A 20,508-nucleotide genomic window follows, 5' to 3' on the forward strand; every position below is an offset into this window, starting at 1 on the left:
ACAACTTCGTAAAACTATGTGTGTTATAGTCTGTTTAGAGAATTTAGTGACAGGTAATCACCTAACTTAAAAAAGTTGCCAAAACAAGAGCCAAATTTAAGTTTTATTACAAACAAAACATTAGGATTGAGGCAATGTTTACAGACTTGACATGGCCTGACTTAGATATGCATCATCTGATGTCAAAACTCGGATTTCCTTTCCAGAAGTTTCTTTTAGTGATCTTATTTCAGTCTGTTCATATGAAGTCATGTGTCCAAATGAATATAACAGCCTCAAAATAACAAAGTACAAATCCTAACATGGAATGTTTCTGTTGTGTTGGATTATCACCTTTTTTTAACGGTTTTCAACTTAAACATTTATGTCATGCTTTCTGAGGGTTTTCTTCTCTGATCTTTCCATGATTTTGTATTGCCAGGTGTGGTACAGAGTTATCCAGATTGTCATCAACAGAGACGATGTCCAAGGTTACGCCGCTAAGACAGTATTTGAGGTAAGATGGCCGTGTTGACTAGATGTGATAAGGGTAGAGGTCTAAATGCTTTTTTTGTGTCTAGATGAGAAGGAAATCATTCTACTGGAACCTTGAAAATTGGAAAACAATGATTAGATAAAATCTCAACTCCAGTTTTTTTTACAGACAGGTCATGTTGACGTTTTTGGTAGCCCCTCCATCAACAGTGCCCAGCCAAAATAAACTTGCAAATTCAGCAAGTATCTATTTGTTTGAATGCTCAGCACCCCTTTTCTGGAACTTTCTTCTTAGACATAATGGTAGCACATCTGACTAGTAATCAGAGGGTCTGAGGTTTGATCCTCAGTCAAAGTCTCCTGATTTTTTGGGATGTTTTTTTTCCTTGTATTTTTCTTTCATGCTTTGTCTGACAATTATTTAGTTCCAAGACATATCAGAGACATTGAAAATACAGAATTCTTTGGAAAACATCTCATAATGTGAAGAATTTGTTTCTTTATTTGTTTATTTATGTTGTTTTGTTTCAGGCCTTGCAGGCTCCAGCATGTCATGAGAATATGGTCAAGGTTGGAGGATACATCCTGGGTGAATTTGGAAACTTAATTGCCGGGGATCCTCGCTCTAGGTAAAGCATCATTTTGTTTTCTCTAAATAATATTGACATTTTTTGGTGATAGATTATTATTGTACAGCTATGTGGTCTTGTGGTATGACACTCGCTTTCGGATCGGTTCGAGCTCTTTACTCACATTCTTTCGACGTACTTGTGTGTAAAATGAGTACCTGGTCGTTAAACAGCGTTGTAATATCGCCTAGCAGGTGGCATGTCTGGTTCTACATGTTAAGTGTTGCTGTTGGCTACAGACCCCTTGTAAAGCGCTTGGAGCATGTTTAGTAGAGATTGTGCTAAATAAAAAATCTCAATTTAATTTAAGCTCAATTTAGCCAAATCTGTTACGAACTCGCTTCCTTTAGTTGTCAGAGCTTTTAGATAACGTACTTTAACATGTTTTCACATGCTTAACACACACATAAATAAATAAACAAACACATACACACTTGTGCAAGTGCAGAGAGATATACAACACAGATGCACAATGAGAATAGGTAGGCACAAGAGCAATTTGTTTGTGAACAGTACTATTAAACTAAAGCAGCGTCATGGTTTTTAAGAAATGTCTGAAGTTTTTTGTTTTTCTCAAAAGTTTTTATTATAATCATCTGTCTTAGTTTAATATTAGTGTACCCAAACCAAATCCTCTTGATTCTGAAAGCAGCAGATTGATTTCTATTTCTCTTTGTTTTTACTTTATTTATTTTTGATTGATGTTTTCCCCCCACAGTCCCCTGGTCCAGTTCCAACTCCTCCACACCAAATATCACCTGTGCAGTCCCAACACCCGTGGACTCCTGCTCTCAACCTACATCAAATTCATCAATCTGTTCCCAGAGATTAAGACAAATATTCAAGATGTGAGTAAAAAAACCACATTACTATCCGTTTGACGGACTTGTCAGGGCCAAATTTACTACTCGCTGTTGAAAAGCTCATTTTCCTTCGAAATGGTGGTTTATAGAAATTAAAAGTCATTGTATATGTACAGAAGGAATGAAATTGACGGCACTCAGCTCTTTGTTATTGTTTTTAGACGGCCGTTTTAATGATTAATTCTCACTAAATTGTATCAATCATACTATAGAAGGAACTAAATTGGCAACATTTCCCAAATTTGCCTTCAAAATCGCCCAACATTTCCCAAATTTGCCTTCAAATTGGTCCAACATTTCTCAAATTTGCCTTCAAAATCGCCCAACATTTCCCAAATTTGCCTTCAAATTGGTCCAACATTTCTCAAATTTGCCTTCAAATTGGTCCAACATTTCCCAAATTTGCCTTCAAATTGGTCCAACATTTCTCAAATTTGCTTTCAAAATCGCCCAACATTTCCCAAATTTGCCTTCAAATTGGTCCAACATTTCTCAAATTTGCCTTCAAAATCGCCCAACATTTCCCAAATTTGCCTTCAAATTGGTCCAATATTTCTCAAATTTGCCTTCAAAATCGCCCAACATTTCTCAAATTTGCCTTCAAAATCGCCCAACATTTCTCAAATTTGCCTTCAAAATCGCCCAACATTTCCCAAATTTGCCTTCAAAATCGCCCAACATTTCCCAAATTTGCCTTCAAAATCGCCCAACATTTCCCAAATTTGCCTTCAAATTGGTCCAACATTTCTCAAATTTGCCTTCATAATGGCGTTATTAGAAAACAATGAGTACTTTTAATTACTGATGGGTTGTGAATCGTTAAAATGAAATAAGTATGGCTGATAAACACCAAACAAAACTCTAGAGGATGCACATCCTTTGATGTGTTATACACGACATGCTCTTATTTGCAGGTCTGATAACCCAATTCCTTATGGGCTCATTGTTGTAATGGAAATCTCAGTGGAGACATTAGTTACACATAACGCAGTTGTGCCAATCTTACGTTAAATTAAATATTATTATTATTATTATTATTATTATTATTATTATTATTATTATTATTATTATTATTATTATTATTATTATTATTATTATTATTATTATTATTACTATTATTACTTTTTTGTTTGTTTTTTTTTAAATTGTTATTATCATCATCATCATCATCGTTCTAGTATTCATAATCTTCATAAGAATGTAATCCATAACAAAACAAAATTCTGTTGTCTCATGTGATCAGATATTGGGCAATGACAACAACCTTCGTAATCCCGACGTTGAATTACAACAGAGATGTATCGAGTATCTACAGTTGAGTACAGTGGCCTCCACGGATGTCTTGGTAAGACATTTATTGTATTCTCTTTTTATATCTGGAGAGTTTTATTCTCAATTTAGAATGACTTGCATTCAACATAAAGTGTTCGGATCCGGATTACTGTGTACAGATAAGAAAAAAATCTGGTCTTCATTTTCCTCCTTTTTCACTTTTTGTCACCATCAGATAAAAAGAGTACTTTAGGTAGACCAAGAAAAACATATCTGAATAGTTTGAACAGCTGGGCGACAAAGAAAGAGAAGAGTAATATTCGCTTTTTGAGGTTATCTGAACAGAGAGATGATTGGCGTACCATGATCACTGATGTTTGGCACAGACTTGGTACTTGAAGAAGAAGAAGTAGTCAGCTTCAGAACTGATAGATTTGTATTGTCTGTTGGAGGAAGGCAAATATGTGACTTGTTACATCGAACTGGTATTATGTCAGAGGGCTGTGGAAGCCAAAAAAAGTGAATTTAAGTTTAACATGATCAGATATATCGAATGTTGGATGGATGTTTGTCTATGAAACGATGTTTATGTGGCTATGTGGTCTTGTGCTATGACACAAGGTCCCTGGTTCGAGTCCTGCTTTGTGCGACGCATAATTGAGTTCTTTGAAAATTCTCTTCACTCATATTCTCTCACTGTCGGGAAAAAAAATTATGTAGCCTAGGGGCAGCGTGGCTCAGGGGTACGGTCTTTGCTTCGACCCCGAAAGGTACTGAATTCAATCACCCGCCGCTGCGTTGTGTGGTCCTGAGCAAGTCACATCGCCCTAGCTCACTTTGCGGCACTGCTCTGCGGCTGACGCCTGGGTTATTCCAGTCTTCCCTTGGAATAGACCCTAAAGACAAATTTCCCCTTGGGGATGAATAAAGGGAGTTTTATTTTTTTTAACAGGCATCATGTCTCGTCCTACATGTTAAGCGTTGCTGTCGGCTAGAGACCCCAAGTAAAGGGCTTTGAGCATGTTTAGTGGATATCGTGCTTTATAAATGTTGCAAGTTTTTAATTTCATTCCACTCAATAAAACGTGTAGACATTCATTGTGTGTGTGTGTGGGGGGGGGGGTGTCTGTACAGCTGCTGAGTTGGCAGAGCACTTGCTTCACCACAGGCAAGGGGACCGAAAGAAATCCCAGGTGCTGCCCAACCTTTTTTTTTTTTTTTTTTCTCCATTCAAAACTTTTAATATTTAATCTATCATCTGTTTCTTCCAATATCCCATCAGGCCACAGTGCTGGAGGAAATGCCTCCATTCCCAGAGAGAGAATCGTCAATTCTGGCCAAGTTGAAAAAGAAGAAGCCTGCGGTACCGGAGGGCGCTGAGGTGAAGGAGAAAGAGCCCAGATCCATCCCCCAGGCACAAATCAACAGTGCAGAAACCTCTCAACCTCCTGCTGTCCCTGTCCCTGTACGTATTTATCATCATTTTGTTTATATAACCCTCAGGCTACCATAGGGCTGATAATGGGGGGGGGGATGATATGTTCTTATTCGTGAACGTCATCTCTGTACAGACTTGTCAAATGTCTGACAAATGTTAGAAAAGGGAGTGGAGCAGGCATTTATGTTGATAATAACAAGAAATGAAGTGAGTAGGAAAGTGCCAGAAGACAGTAGAGAATAAAAACTTCACAGGGGTGATGGGGGCTCGAACCCGTGACCTGGTCGGGGAGATTGTGACTCTACTGTATGAGCTATCCACGACAAATGTTAGCTTTCCAACAAGATCACCACAATCTCTTCATCATCATTTTGTACTTGAGATAAGCATATTGACTTCCAACAAAGGGATGAGTAATATTCAGAAAGCGTATGGAGTGGGCACTTGTATCAATAATGATGAGGCGGAGGGTGTCGTGTCAATTGGATCCAGACTTTGGCACGGACAGATCCCGTGACTTTTTATTCTCTGCTTTCATCTGGCCACTTCTCCATACCCTATTTTTCTCAACAAAGGGATGTTGCGTTCTGTGAACAATGTTTAGATCATTTACCACCTGCCACTTACAGTTTTCTCTTGGAATCTAAACTCGCTTTCGGATCAGAAGATCCTGAGTTCGAGCCGCGCTCGGCGCATAGTTGTTTACTCACATTCTCTCACCATACTCAGGTGTAAAACAAAATGAGTACCTGGCCGTCAACAGCGTTGTTTCTGTCTGAAAAAATTGTAATATGACCTAACAGGCGTCATGCCCCGTCCTATGTGTTAATTATTGCTGTTGGCCAGGGCCACCTGTAAAGCGCTTTGAGCATGTTTAGTGGATATTGCTCTATATAAAAGCTCAATTTTAATTTTTACTTCAGTTTCCCATTTCAACCAGTCCCCTTTGTTTTACATTTTAAATTTATAACAGTCAATCTAGAGGTTTTTTTTTCCAATCCTATCTTCATTTTCACCATTGCTGTAATACAGAGCTGCCTACTTGACATTTCAAAAATTCGTCATTTCCAAGGGAAGAAAGAAAAAGTCAGTTTAAATATTTATTTAATTAAACAATTTTCTCTCGGCATGATCCAAAAATGCTCCAAAGTCCTGAATAATACAGGTGGTTCTAAGGAACTAAACTTTCCTTTTCAACAAGATTTATGGAGTCAAAGTGACCTATGTAGTTCTGTAGCTGGAGCCAAAAATTCCTATTTCTACTAAGTTTTCGTGTATTAACCTTAAAGTGTCTCGTGTGCCTTAAAAGCAAACAATACAAACACTTGTTGTTGCAATCTGTATTCCAATATGTTTATCACTTCATTCTCCCTATCGTCCTTGACTTGTCCAGGTCCCAGTACCCAACAAACACTTGTTGCTATACGTATTTCCATATGTTTATCACTTCATTCTCCCTATCGTCCCCCGACTTGTCCAGGTCCCAGTACCCAACAAACACTTGTTGTTGCAATACGTATTTCCATATGTTTATCACTTCATTCTCCCTATCATCCCTGACTTGTCCAGGTCCCAGTACCCAACAAACACTTGTTGCTATACATATTTCCATATGTTTATCCTTCATTCTCCTATCGTCCCTGACTTGTCCAGGTCCCAGTACCCAACAAACACTTGTTGTTGCATTACGTATTTCCATATGTTTATCACTTCATTCTCCCTATCGTCCCTGACTTGTCCAGGTCCCAGTACCCAACAAACACTTGTTGTTGCTATACGTATTTCCATATGTTTATCCTTCATTCTCCCGATTGTCCCTGACTTGTCCAGGTCCCAGTACCCAACAAACACTTGTTGCTATACGTATTTCCATATGTTTATCACTTCATTCTCCCTATCGTCCCCCGACTTGTCCAGGTCCCAGTACCCAACAAACACTTGTTGTTGCTATACGTATTTCCATATGTTTATCACTTCATTCTCCCTATCATCCCCAGACTTGTCCAGGTCCCAGTACCCAACAAACACTTGTTGTTGCTATACGTATTTCCATATGTTTATCACTTCATTCTCCCTATCGTCCCTGACTTGTCCAGGTCCCAGTACCCAACAAACACTTGTTGTTGCTATACGTATTTCCATATGTTTATCCTTCATTCTCCCTATCGTCCCCCGACTTGTCCAGGTCCCAGTCCCCAACAAACACTTGTTGTTGCTATGCGTATTTCCATACGTTAATCCTTCATTCTCCCTATCGTCCCTGACTTGTCCAGGTCCCAGTACCCAACAAACACTTGTTGTTGCTATACGTATTTCCATATGTTTATCACTTCATTCTCCCTATCATCCCCAGACTTGTCCAGGTCCCAGTCCCCAACAAACACTTGTTGTTGCTATACTTATTTCCATATGTTTATCACTTCATTCTCCCTATCGTCCCTGACTTGTCCATGTCCCAGTCCCCAACAAACACTTGTTGTTGCTATACGTATTTCCATATGTTTATCACTTCATTCTCCCTATCGTCCCTGACTTGTCCAGGTCCCAGTACCCAATAAACACTTGTTGTTGCAATACGTATTTCCATATGTTTATCACTTCATTCTCCCTATCGTCCCCGACTTGTCCAGGTTCCAGTATCCAACGCCAACGCATCAGTGGATCTCCTAGGTCTGGACACCTCTCCAGTGGGCCCCTCTTCAACAACTGGTGGGACCAGCGGTTCCAATTTCCTGGTGGACATGTTTGGTGACGTGCCCGCTACCAATGGCGTGGACTTGGGAGGGGTCTCTTCACTCACCCCTGGAGCCGAGGAAAATTTGAAAAAGTATGCACACCCATTTTTTTTTTTTAATGAACAAAAGTGAATAAATATAACAGCTTCGAAAAAGACAAAAACAAAACACCAAACACGGATGGTTTCGGGCTCAAACCCTTTTAAAAAAAAAAAGAAAAGAACAATAAAAACATCAATACATCGGTTTGAATCCAGGCAGACGGCAGACAAGTATTTTGCATGTCTTGTCAGCAAGTATGATTTCTAGTTTGGTATTTTGTTCTTTTTTAAAGCCTTACATTCATTTTTGTTCATTAGTTTTTACAATCCACAACTACTATCAGATAAGTATTCATTGGGATATCAAAGTGCCAGTGTAAAAGAAAATAGACGCTTAACTGGTGACTAGAACTGTATGAAATGGAAATTTGGTGGCTTGTTACCTGCTGCTGATATAAATGAAGCATAGTAAGCACCTTGAGCATGGTTCATTTTCATTTATTGATTCTAATCTCCTGTCGCCTGGATTTGTTTCAGGTTTATCTGCAAGCAAAACGGTGTCCTCTTTGAGAACGACCTGGTTCAGGTGGGCATCAAGTCGGAGTATCGCCAGAACCTGGCCAGAGTGGGCGTGTTCTTCGGCAACAAGACGACATTCCAGTTCCAGAGCTTTGCCTCAGACCTAGTCCTTTCTGAACCCCTCAAAACTGGTAAGCTTGTCAGTCCTTTCTGAACCCCTCAAAACTGGTAAGCTTGTCGTTTCTGAACCCCTCAAAACTGGTAAGCTTGTCAGTCCTTTCTGAACCCCTCAAAACTGGTAAGCTTGTCAGTCCTTTCTGAACCCCTCAAAACTGGTAAGCTTGTCAGTCCTTTCTGAACCCCTCAAAACTGGTAAGCTTGTCAGTCCTTTCTGAACCCCTCAAAACTGGTAAGCTTGTCGTTTCTGAACCCCTCAAAACTGGTAAGCTTGTCAGTCGTTTCTGAACCCCTCAAAACTGGTAAGCTTGTCGTTTCTGAACCCCTCAAAACTGGTAAGCTTGTCGTTTCTGAACCCCTCAAAACTGGTAAGCTTGTCGTTTCTGAACCCCTCAAAACTGGTAAGCTTGTCGTTTCTGAACCCCTCAAAACTGGTAAGCTTGTCAGTCGTTTCTGAACCCCTCAAAACTGGTAAGCTTGTCGTTTCTGAACCCCTCAAAACTGGTAAGCTTGTCAGTCCTTTCTGAACCCCTCAAAACTGGTAAGCTTGTCGTTTCTGAACCCCTCAAAACTGGTAAGCTTGTCAGTCCTTTCTGAACCCCTCAAAACTGGTAAGCTTGTCCTTTCTGAACCCCTCAAAACTGGTAAGCTTGTCCTTTCTGAACCCCTCAAAACTGGTAAGCTTGTCCTTTCTGAACCCCTCAAAACTGGTAAGCTTGTCGTTTCTGAACCCCTCAAAACTGGTAAGCTTGTCAGTCCTTTCTGAACCCCTCAAAACTGGTAAGCTTGTCGTTTCTGAACCCCTCAAAACTGGTAAGCTTGTCAGTCCTTTCTGAACTCCTCAAAACTGGTAAGCTTGTCAGTCCTTTCTGAACCCCTCAAAACTGGTAAGCTTGTCAGTCCTTTCTGAACCCCTCAAAACTGGTAAAGCTTGTCAGTCCTTTCTGAACCCCTCAAAACTGGTAAGCTTGTCAGTCCTTTCTGAACCCCTCAAAACTGGTAAGCTTGTCAGTCCTTTCTGAACCCCTCAAAACTGGTAAGCTTGTCAGTCCTTTCTGAACCCCTCAAAACTGGTAAGCTTGTCAGTCCTTTCTGAACCCCTCAAAACTGGTAAGCTTGTCAGCCTTCTGAACCCCTCAAACTGGTAAGCTGTCAGTCCTTCTGAACCCCTCAAAACTGGTAAGCTTGTCAGTCCTTTCTGAACCCCTCAAAACTGGTAAGCTTGTCAGTCCTTTCTGAACCCCTCAAAACTGGTAAGCTTGTCAGTCCTTTCTGAACCCCTCAAAACTGGTAAGCTTGTCAGTCCTTTCTGAACCCCTCAAAACTGGTAAGCTTGTCAGTCCTTTCTGAACCCCTCAAAACTGGTAAGCTTGTCAGTCCTTTCTGAACCCCTCAAAACTGGTAAGCTTGTCAGTCCTTTCTGAACCCCTCAAAACTGGTAAGCTTGTCAGTCCTTTCTGAACCCCTCAAAACTGGTAAGCTTGTCAGTCCTTTCTGAACCCCTCAAAACTGGTAAGCTTGTCAGTCCTTTCTGAACCCCTCAAAACTGGTAAGCTTGTCAGTCCTTTCTGAACCCCTCAAAACTGGTAAGCTTGTCAGTCCTTTCTGAACCCCTCAAAACTGGTAAGCTTGTCAGTCGTTTCTGAACCCCTCAAAACTGGTAAGCTTGTCAGTCGTTTCTGAACCCCTCAAAACTGGTAAACTTGTCAGTCGTTTCTGAACCCCTCAAAACTGGTAAGCTTGTCAGTCCTTTCTGAACCCCTCAAAACTGGTAAGCTTGTCAGTCCTTTCTGAACCCCTCAAAACTGGTAAGCTTGTCAGTCCTTTCTGAACCCCTCAAAACTGGTAAGCTTGTCAGTCGTTTCTGAACCCCTCAAAACTGGTAAGCTTGTCGTTTCTGAACCCCTCAAAACTGGTAAACTTGTCAGTCCTTTCTGAACCCCTCAAAACTGGTAAGCTTGTCAGTCCTTTCTGAACCCCTCAAAACTGGTAAGCTTGTCAGTCCTTTCTGAACCCCTCAAAACTGGTAAGCTTGTCAGTCGTTTCTGAACCCCTCAAAACTGGTAAGCTTGTCGTTTCTGAACCCCTCAAAACTGGTAAGCTTGTCAGTCGTTTCTGAACCCCTCAAAACTGGTAAGCTTGTCAGTCGTTTCTGAACCCCTCAAAACTGGTAAGCTTGTCAGTCCTTTCTGAACCCCTCAAAACTGGTAAACTTGTCGTTTCTGAACCCCTCAAAAAATAAATATGGCAATGTGTGATTTAATTACACTTGCTATAGCGTTAAACTATAACTATAATATATGAAAAAAGTAATTGCATCATACAGAGTGAAATCAACAGACTTTTCTCTTTTGCTACTCTCTCTCCCTCTCTCTCTCGCTCTCTCTCTCTCTCTCTCTCTCTCTCTGCCTCTCTCTCGCTCTCTCTCTCTCTCTCTCTGTCTCTCTCTCTCCCCTCTCTCTCTCTCCTCTCTCTCTCTCTCTCTCTCTCTCTCTCTCTCCTCTCTCTCCCCCCCCCCCTCTCTCTCTCTCTCACATACATACATATTCGACACACACACACAAAAGCACGCCATTTTGGTCCCAGAGTCCACCATCCATGTCTTTGTTCCCCTTCCAGCCCTGAGTGTACAACCCAAACCCTTGGACACCACAGTGGATGGAGGGGCCCAAGTCCAACAGCTTTTTAATATTGAATGTGTCAGCGACTTTGAAGAAGCTCCTCTGCTAAACATTAGTTTCTCGTAAGTATTATTTTGATTTGGTTTGTTTTGTTGTTTTTTTTTGTCGGGTATTATTTTGGTTTGGTTTGTTTTGTTTGGTTTTTTTTGTCGGGTACCTCAAGCCTGAAACTAGAAAAATATTTGTAAAGATAGCTGTTTGTTTTGTTTTTTTCTTTCTTTTTGTTAATGAAGTAAACAAGTTTGTATGAAACAGTGCCAGACAAAGCAAGAAAGGACTGGGAATCGAACCTCAGACCCTCTGATTACCGGCAAGATGTGCTATCATTACACCACAGAGGCTCCCGATAGTTGGGACAATTTTAATACCTATATTCTTCACAAAGGTATGCGTTTTACGCTGTGAACCCTCGCTTGCATCAAGTAACACATACATTGAACACGACGTTTGCATCAAACAACACATACATTGAACACACGCTTGCATCAAACAACACATACATTGAACATGACGCTTGCATCAAACAACACATACATTGAACACACGCTTGCATCAAGTAACACATACATTGAACACGACGCTTGCATCAAACAACACTTACATTGAACACACGCTTGCATCAAGTAACACATACATTGAACACACGCTTGCATCAAACAATACATACATTGAACACACGCTTGCATCAAACAACACATACATTGAACACGACGCTTGCATCAAACAACACATACATTGAACCCTCGCTTGCATCAAGTAACACATACATTGAACACGACGCTTGCATCAAACAACACATACATTGAACACGACGCTTGCATCAAACAACACATACATTGAACCCTCGCTTGCATCAAGTAACACATACATTGAACACGACGCTTGCATCAAACAACACATACATTGAACACGACGCTTGCATCAAACAACACATACATTGAACACGACGCTTGCATCAAACAACACATACATTGAACCCTCGCTTGCATCAAGTAACACATACATTGAACACGACGCTTGCATCAAACAACACATACATTGAACACGACGCTTGCATCAAACAACACATACATTGAACCCTCGCTTGCATCAAGTAACACATACATTGAACACGACGCTTGCATCAAACAACACATACATTGAACACGACGCTTGCATCAAACAACACATACATTGAACACGACGCTTGCATCAAGTAACACATACATTGAACACGACGCTTGCATCAAACAACACATACATTGAACACGACGCTTGCATCAAACAACACATACATTGAACCCTCGCTTGCATCAAGTAACACATACATTGAACACGACGCTTGCATCAAACAACACATACATAGAACACGAGAGGACACGGACGGAGATATTTGAGTAGCTTATTTTTGAAAATATCAAATTGAGAATGTAGGGAGCAGGCACCGGTGTAAGATAAAGATCTGAACAAGTGTGTGTGAAATGATGCTAGACAAAAGCAAGAAAGAAAAATACAAAAAAAAAAAAAAAAAAACATCCCCAAAAAATCAGTCAACCTCGACTGGGAATCGAACCTCAGACCTTCTGGTTACCAATGGTAGCACGTCTGACCAGAAGTTCTGAGGTTTGATCCCCAGTCGAGGTGGACTGATTTTTTGGGATAGTTTTTTTTTCTTGTATTTTTCTTTCTTGCTTTGTCTTCTGGCACCTTTCATACACACTTGTTCAGTTCTTTAGCATTGTCTCTGTGGGACTTTTAAGTTGTCTCAGACTATCTTCAAGGGTATATCACTCTTGGATCCTTTTCTGATCTTTGTTGAACTTGTACCCCCTGTCTTCATTTTTCTTTTATGCTTGGATAACTACATGAATTTTGGACAATTCGATCTGTCTCCTTTTTACTCTCAATGAAATGATCTAAAATCAGATCTGCCTTGTACAACGAAAAATTCGTAGAATTACAAAATTTTGGCTCCTATTTCAAAAGTTCATGAACATTTCTAAGTCATTAAAACTTATTGAAAATGAAAGTTGATTTCAGATTTCCTGTTTTAAAGGATTTTGAGGTGTTATTTATCCATTGTGAGCGTACATTGTTGATGTGTAAAGTCAACTATTGTGACTACAATTTGTATCTACTGAAAAACTACAATTTTTTAAATTTTCAAGTTGGCAAGTCTGTGCCTTAAAAGCTCTAAAAAAAACCCCAAACAAACTGCCATGATAGATAATGATAAGTGATAGGGGGTTGCTATTAAAGTATTCTCCATGACTTTTCTCTCATCTCCCCCCCTCTTACAGTCACAGCGGCCAACTACAAAAATTGTCCCTTAAACTGCCAGTTCTCATCAACAAGTTTTTGGAAGCTGCTGAGATGACTTCTGACGCTTTCTTCACCCGATGGAAAGCCTTGTCACAGTGAGTGGTGGATCTTGAAAAATAAATAGAAAAGAATATCCTCACCTTTTCAAAATAACTTATTCTAACAGCCCTTTTGTCGTCTTCATAAGGAATAAACCGACGTGCACTTATTTGCGGGTTTGATAACCCAATTCCTTATGGGGCTCATTGTTGTAATGGCGGAGATCTCAGAAAAATGTGATGCAAAATATTGCCCATTACAACCATGTTAAACTTAGCCCATAAGCGGGTTTAGATGTCAGACGTGCATATTTGTACACGTCGGATTAAATCAGTCAAGATTGAAATGCATGAAAGACCGCCTATGATGTAATCATGTTATTGGCTGAAACAATTTGTCGAAGGTCAAGGTAAACAAAATAAATGGCTGTTGACATCAACTTTTAAAATAATTATCCGTGATTTGCACCGAAATAAGTTTGTATTGAATTAGGTCATCATAACATTTATTACGTCATTTAATTAACACCAAAATAAAAAATTTGGCACATTGAATTAAAATATATCTGATGCTAATCTTGTCTAAAGACGAGATTAGCTAGTGTTGGTAGTTAACTACACCACTACCACACTGTATCATTCATCTGTGGTGTTTCATTCATCCAGTTTTGTTCATAAAGGGGAAACCCAAAACGTTCATTTGATCTTTTTTTGTAATTAAATTGAAGCTTACAATCAATTTGACAATATTATTTACAATTCAATACAAGCTTAGTTTGGTGCATATCACGAATAATTATTTGAAATAAATCTACGTTAAGATTCTATCTAATGTTCTGATATTTTGTATATCTATTGACGTTAATGGTGATTTCTTATAGAAAACTGTACAACTGGGGTTGTTAGAATCAAGTTTCTGACCAATATTGTACATATCGTGACCTTGGAGAAGGCCTTCCTAAGGTTGGGTTTGTGCAGGTTCGAAAATCCAATAATGGTCAAAAACTGTATACTGTAATGATGTTTTATTTGTGTGTGGAATGTTTATAAAATGACCTTTTGTCTCAATCCTATAGAAAGATTTTTAAAATCCAGATTGGCAAAATTCAGACTTTTCCTCCAGTTGTAAGTTTTATAACCAAAATTGTTCAGTCCGATATTGATATGTGACCAAAATGAACTTTTATTGAGGTGAACATTCATAGAAATTGTTCATTTTTGAGTGGTTCTGTTGGTTGGGGTTTTTTTTATTTCTCGAATTAAATAACAAAAATGCTCAGATGTGTTTTTTTTTTTTGTTGAGTGGGCTGTAGCTTTTTAAATAAAATTTTAACCTCTTTTCCTGTTTTCATCGTCAGGCCTGACCAGGAATGCCAGAAGATTTTCAAAGCCCAATTTCCTCAAGATTATGAACAGTCTAAACTTAAAGTAAGTTTGTTTTTTGTTTTGTTTTTTACATTTTTAAAAAAATTTGTTGAAACCGGTATTTGTTACGTTAAAGGTCTGAACAAGTGTGTATGAAAGGTTCAATATGTTACCAGATGGTCTTCACAATCCTCCACGTTGAGGGAGCATCCATATTTGCTAATAATAATAACAATAAAAATAATGTCAATAATTTATACCACGCCTATTCCACATACAAACAGCTCTAGGGGCTTTTTCAATACAAACATCAAAGCTACAATAACAGATCATACACAAAACATGCTGAAGACATTCATATCATGAAAAATAATCCATGAACGGAAACTGGTTTTAATCTATCCAATACTTCCTTATAAAATAAGTCTTAAAAGTAATAATAATAATAATAATAATAATAATAATAATAATAATAATAATAGTAATAATAATAATAATATAATAATAATAATAATAATAATAATATAATAATAATAATATAATAATAATAATAATAATATTATAAAATAATAATAATTAGTATATAAAAATAATAATAATAATAATAATAATAATAATAATAATAATAATAATAATAAAATAATATAATAATAAATAATAATAATAATAATAATAGTAATAATAATAATATATATAATAATAAATTAAATAATATAATAATAATAATAATAATAATAATAATAATAATATAATAATAATATAATAATAATAATAATAATAATAATAATATAATAATAATAATAATAATAATAATAATAATAATATATAATAATAATATATAATAATAATAATATAATAATAATAATATATTAATAAAGAATATTATTATATGTATTCATTTAAATTATAAAGAAGTTTAATTATTGATTTTGGCATTGCATGAGACAAAGACCTATTCCTGTTCATTGTTAACACCCACCGTCTCCAAGCATTCTTACTATTCTAACTGTTGTACTCTCCTCTCCGATTTCCCCCAATCCCTCCCATGGTTGTGCAGATTTTAGGTTTTGGTGCCAGCATATTGGAAGGTATTGACCCCAACCCTGACAACTTTGTATCGTCGGCCATCTTGCATACTCGCAGTCAGCAGATTGGCTGTTTGATAAGGCTGGAGCCAAACAAGGCAATGCAGGTAGTTATTTAGTCATTTATTTATTTAATAGCGCAATTTCCACTAAATGTGCTCAAAGTTCTTTACAAGGGGTCTCAAAAGCAACAGCAATACGACGTGGTAGGCCAAGACGTGACACTTGTAATACGCCATTACAAATATTGTCTTTGGACAGAGACAATGCTGTCAGGTACTCATTTTACCCCTGAGTGGGGTGAGTGAATGTGAGTAAAGAGTCTTTTTCAAGTGCTCAACTTTGCACTGCCCAGAGTGGGACCTGAAAAAGTGTCATACGACTAAACCATAGCTCAAAGCGCTTTACAAAGGGTCCCAAGCCAAAAGCTAGATGTAAAAGTAAGACAAGACTTGACACTTGTTAGGCGATATTACAATCTATTTTCCGACAGACATGATGCTGTTAACAGCCAGGTACTTATTTTACACCTGAGTAAGGTGAGAGGATGTGAGTAAAGATCCTTTTCCAAGGACCTTCAATCCAAAAGCAATTGTCCTACCACAAGACCTTATAGCCACATAATAAGTAGAGAAAAAAGAGCCCACCTTTCTCATGGACATGTCACCACTCTGATATGTTATAAGTAAAATGAAAATTTACGTGGCCCTAATGAATGGGTAACTAAAGTTAATTAACTATTACCCAAGGGAAGCAACTCTTCCTTAGATTAACTGTTACATTAAAGTCCCTAACAAGGACAAAGCCGTACAAATGTTGCTATATCAGCATTGATATCGTGTAATATCGGCGTTGATTTCATGTAATATCTGCATTGATTTCATATAAATGTAATGTCTACGTTGATTTGATTTAATATCCGCGTTGATTTCATGTAATATCCGATGTGACATTTGGTCACTAGATTCATGTATAAAATATATCATGTAATGAGATATAATTTATATGTATTTTATATAATAAATAGAAATCACTGGAAGGTTTGGGATAAACCACGATTTTAACACACACTATTCAATGTAAAATCCATTATTTCTACGCACTGTGTTGATACGTTCTCCTGTGTATGATAGGATTTGAAACGTGTTGGCTTACCGTAATACTATACACGGGAAATCATTAGTAACGAAACCATATAAGAAAATGGCTGAATCAGGAGTTGAAACGATTGCTGTTTGTCATTTCAGATGTACAGACTTACCATTCGTTCCACCAAGCCTTCCGTGTCCCAAGCGTTAGGCAATCTGTTGGAATCGCAGTTCTAAGGTACAGGCTGGTGGTGAGATGGTGACGTCATCGTCGTCCTAGGGGAACAAGACTGGTGTGCAATACTTAGTCGTCGTACGAGTGAAAGAAACGAAACAAACAATCAAGGACCACACGGCCGGTTTATCATAATAACAATAATAATAAGTAATAATAGTAATTATACTAGTTAGGCCTCTGTGTTGGATTATTTCATATTGTATAATCGGAGACTGATGTCAAGAGTTGACAAGAACAAAATGATAAGAGATCGTGAGCATGTGTGTGTGTGTGTGTGTATGTGTTTGTATATGTTTATGTATGTATGTGTGAGGGTAAAATAATATGTGGGTTTTTAAAATGTTATTTTTGTTGTTGTTTTCTTTCTTTAATTATCATAGATTATTAGTGATTGAAATACTTGACATGAATTATTAGTGATTGAAATACTTGACATGAATTATTAGTGATTGAAATACTTGACATGAATTATTAGTGATTGAAATACTTGACATAAATTATTAGTGATTGAAATACTTGACATGAATACCACCTAAACAAAAGTACATACCGATTTGTTAACAATTTTTTAATGATACCGATTTGTTAACAATTTTTTAATGTATATCAGATCAAATATCTGGATCTAATACACAAATTTTCCATGAGAATTTTTTTTTTCTCTCTTGTTTTAAATGCAACAAATGCTTAGGAAAATGAAATAAAATTGTCTGTTCAACAATCAGTAAGAAGTGTTACGTTTGGACATAGAATGACGGGCGCCCTTGAAGACAGTGAAACCCTGTGGTCAAGTTCTTATACAGTTTATATTTATATATATTTTTTTAAATCTCAAAACTTTCCATCAATTTTGAATGGATTTGTTGATAAAATAAAATGTCCTCTGTCAAAATAATGTAGTGAAGATAAAATAATCTGGCACAGACGTGTATGCTTACAATATCAATGCATTGATTTATTGTTTTCGGAGAGATCGTATTTTTTGAGGTGCACAAATGTATTTTACACGCATATCAAATTGATTGAATGTCTTGAATGGATTCTGAGACACGAAAAGACAGCACAAATCACCGATGGTTATCAAACTCTTGTGTCATTCCTGTCAAATTCCATGTATGAATAGTTTAGACTAGACTAGATTTAGATTTAGATGAAGTGTCCTGTAGATTTTGTAAGGCCAGCACCATGGGTTTGGATTGCCTCTTGATTTGTCATTGGATGAAAATGAAATTGTAATTGTCGTATGTATCATGAAATGATTTCATCCATGCATCTCCAATTATATTCGTGAAATCAGACTAGCCAGCCTGTGTGTTTCTCATATTCCAACATGTTTTTGGGCTCCAGAATATGCTAATTTGGTGTCAGAAATATGCTGAATGCAAAAAATATTCAGTGTGTGTAATCTTTTTTTTTTTAAAGTAAATTATTAAACAAGCGGGAGAGTTGAAGGTTGTTGTTTTCACCAAGATGTGGATGGGGGTAGCCAGACAGCTGTCTACCATTGGAATTACATTTTACTTTCCTTCTGCTAGCCTTATCAGTTCACATGAAGTCACCACGTGCTATGGGACAATTTTTGATCGTTTTACCTCTTGATGATGTGAAAAATAGGAGAAAAATATGTTCCGTTGTAGGGGGAAAATATGATAAAACATTTTTTTTGAAAGATTGAAGTTGGTTGGCAGGTTGGGTTGAATGTGTTGCCTACTTGATGTTTGACTGTTATCTCAAGACTGGGACTGAATCCGTGATGCCAGTTGGTGGATCAGGCTGTCATGACAGATAGGATTGATAACACAAACCAAAAGAATGAAAACCAGTCACTCTAAAAAGACATTGTGTTGTTCAATTGCGATTGTGATTTTGGAAGTATAGTATGGGATTGCTGGAGAGTGGTGATGAATGGGATTGCTGGAGAGGTGCTCAATCCAAATACAAACATCAAAAGTTGGCATTGTTGTTTTGTTTTTTTCAAATTGTCGACTAATATAAATAATTCTGGATGCAATGAATGCAACTTCATACATTTGTCAGCGTATTTGTGTGTGTGTGTGTGTGTGTATGTGTGAGTATTTGTTTGTGTGTGTGTTTGGATGTGATGCAAACGTTAAAGGATAAACTGCCTTGGTTATTAGATGGTTGTGACCCGTTGTTGGTTTTTGTTTGAGGAAGAATTTGATATCAGTACGTGGAGTGGGGCAGTGTATTTGGTTTGGTTTTTAGTTTTGCATTTGTTTTTGGGGTTTGTTTTTTTTTAATTGAAAGGATATCGATAGCTGTACATAGCTTTGGAGTGTAGAAAGTGTTAAACAAAATATTTCACAAGGACAGTGTCAAGTTCGAAGTCCTTCTGTAACCAAGAGTAGAAATGGTTGTATGAAGTGTCGAATCGTTTAGCCCAAAATGTGAATTCCCAGTGGCGTATTTTGTTTTTCTAAATTAAAAAAAAAAAGATGTTGTTTTAGTTTTTGTTCAATTCTTGACACGGTTCCTGGTGTCTGTTGTTGTTTGATTCTGATTGGATGATGAAAATTGGGACAGGAGAATTGGTCCAATAGGATTCTATTGAATATTCATGATTTTATACCTTCACCACTGCGTATTGTTATTTCATTGCTGATAGAATTGTTTTCTTCCACCTGATTACTGTATGTATGTATGTATGTAGGTATGTAGGTATGTATGTATGTATGTATGTATGTGTGCATGCATGTCAAAGTATTGAGTTCAAAGGTTATACATACAGGGTTTTTGATTTCTTTTCCTTTCTTTCTTACTAACTTGTTTTGTTTTTTTCTCTTCATCTCTTGTTTTACATCTTGATTTGAATACAAAGCCTCAAACTTGTTTCTGGTTTTACATTGCCAAAAGGCCTCTCCATTCCCCCCCCCCCCCCCTTACCCACCACAAAAATGACATTTTTTTTTGTCACGGCATCAAACTGAAATGCAAAACTGGAAATTATTTGGATTTTTTTGGAAAAACCTGTGTATATTTGACTGTATTCAGGATGATAGAATTGTGATCGCAGTGGGTTAATCCGTGATCGCAGTGGGTTAATCCGTGATTACAGTGCTTTTATCAACGATTGAATGGGAATTGGACGGTTTTCAGTTTCATTTAAGTATCTCTCTCTCTCTCTCTCTCTCTCTCTCTCTCTCTCTCTCTCTCTCTCTCTCTCTCTCTCTCTCTCTCTCTCTCTCTCTCGTCTTGTCATTGTCGCAACTCTGTGCTTCGAAGATAATCGCAACTGTATGTAATCTCTCAATCTATGTATCTATCTCTTTGTGTCTCTCATTCTCTATCTATCCATCAAGCTATCTATCTATCTTCTATTCCCAGTCATTCCATCCCAGGTAAAACATGTCCTATTCTGTGCCATCACATTTGATTAAAATGCAATTCTTTTCCAGCTTCCATTCGTTGTTTTGTTTTGTTTTGTTTTTTTCCTTTGTGTCTTTCTTGCATCAGAATTTCCTCCGTTGATATTTTGTGTGAGGTCACCATGCCCTTTGCTTCCACGTGTTTGAAAAGAAATTCCTTTGTTTTTGTAAAGATTTG

General features: G+C 37.6%; 1 protein-coding gene across 1 annotated transcript in view; it reads left to right on the forward strand.

The window, feature by feature from the left end:
• LOC144978853 (AP-2 complex subunit alpha-2-like) overlaps positions 1 to 20,154 on the forward strand; it is a 33,112-nt gene extending 12,958 nt beyond the window's left edge. The window contains exons 13-24 of the mRNA XM_078925422.1: positions 422 to 496; positions 1,006 to 1,103; positions 1,822 to 1,951; positions 3,210 to 3,311; positions 4,521 to 4,703; positions 7,307 to 7,503; positions 7,990 to 8,162; positions 10,768 to 10,891; positions 13,109 to 13,225; positions 14,527 to 14,596; positions 15,591 to 15,725; positions 16,866 to 20,154. Of these exons, the coding sequence (XP_078781548.1) occupies positions 422 to 496; positions 1,006 to 1,103; positions 1,822 to 1,951; positions 3,210 to 3,311; positions 4,521 to 4,703; positions 7,307 to 7,503; positions 7,990 to 8,162; positions 10,768 to 10,891; positions 13,109 to 13,225; positions 14,527 to 14,596; positions 15,591 to 15,725; positions 16,866 to 16,943 (1,482 nt within the window). The 3' untranslated portion in view covers positions 16,944 to 20,154. The remainder of the gene's footprint in view (positions 1 to 421; positions 497 to 1,005; positions 1,104 to 1,821; positions 1,952 to 3,209; positions 3,312 to 4,520; positions 4,704 to 7,306; positions 7,504 to 7,989; positions 8,163 to 10,767; positions 10,892 to 13,108; positions 13,226 to 14,526; positions 14,597 to 15,590; positions 15,726 to 16,865) is intronic.
• The last annotated feature ends 354 nt before the right edge of the window (positions 20,155 to 20,508 follow it).

Source organism: Berghia stephanieae, chromosome 8, assembly GCF_034508935.2.
Source record: "Berghia stephanieae isolate SIO BIC M18660-M18661 chromosome 8, UCSD_Bste_1.3, whole genome shotgun sequence".
NCBI lineage: Eukaryota > Metazoa > Mollusca > Gastropoda > Nudibranchia > Aeolidiidae > Berghia > Berghia stephanieae.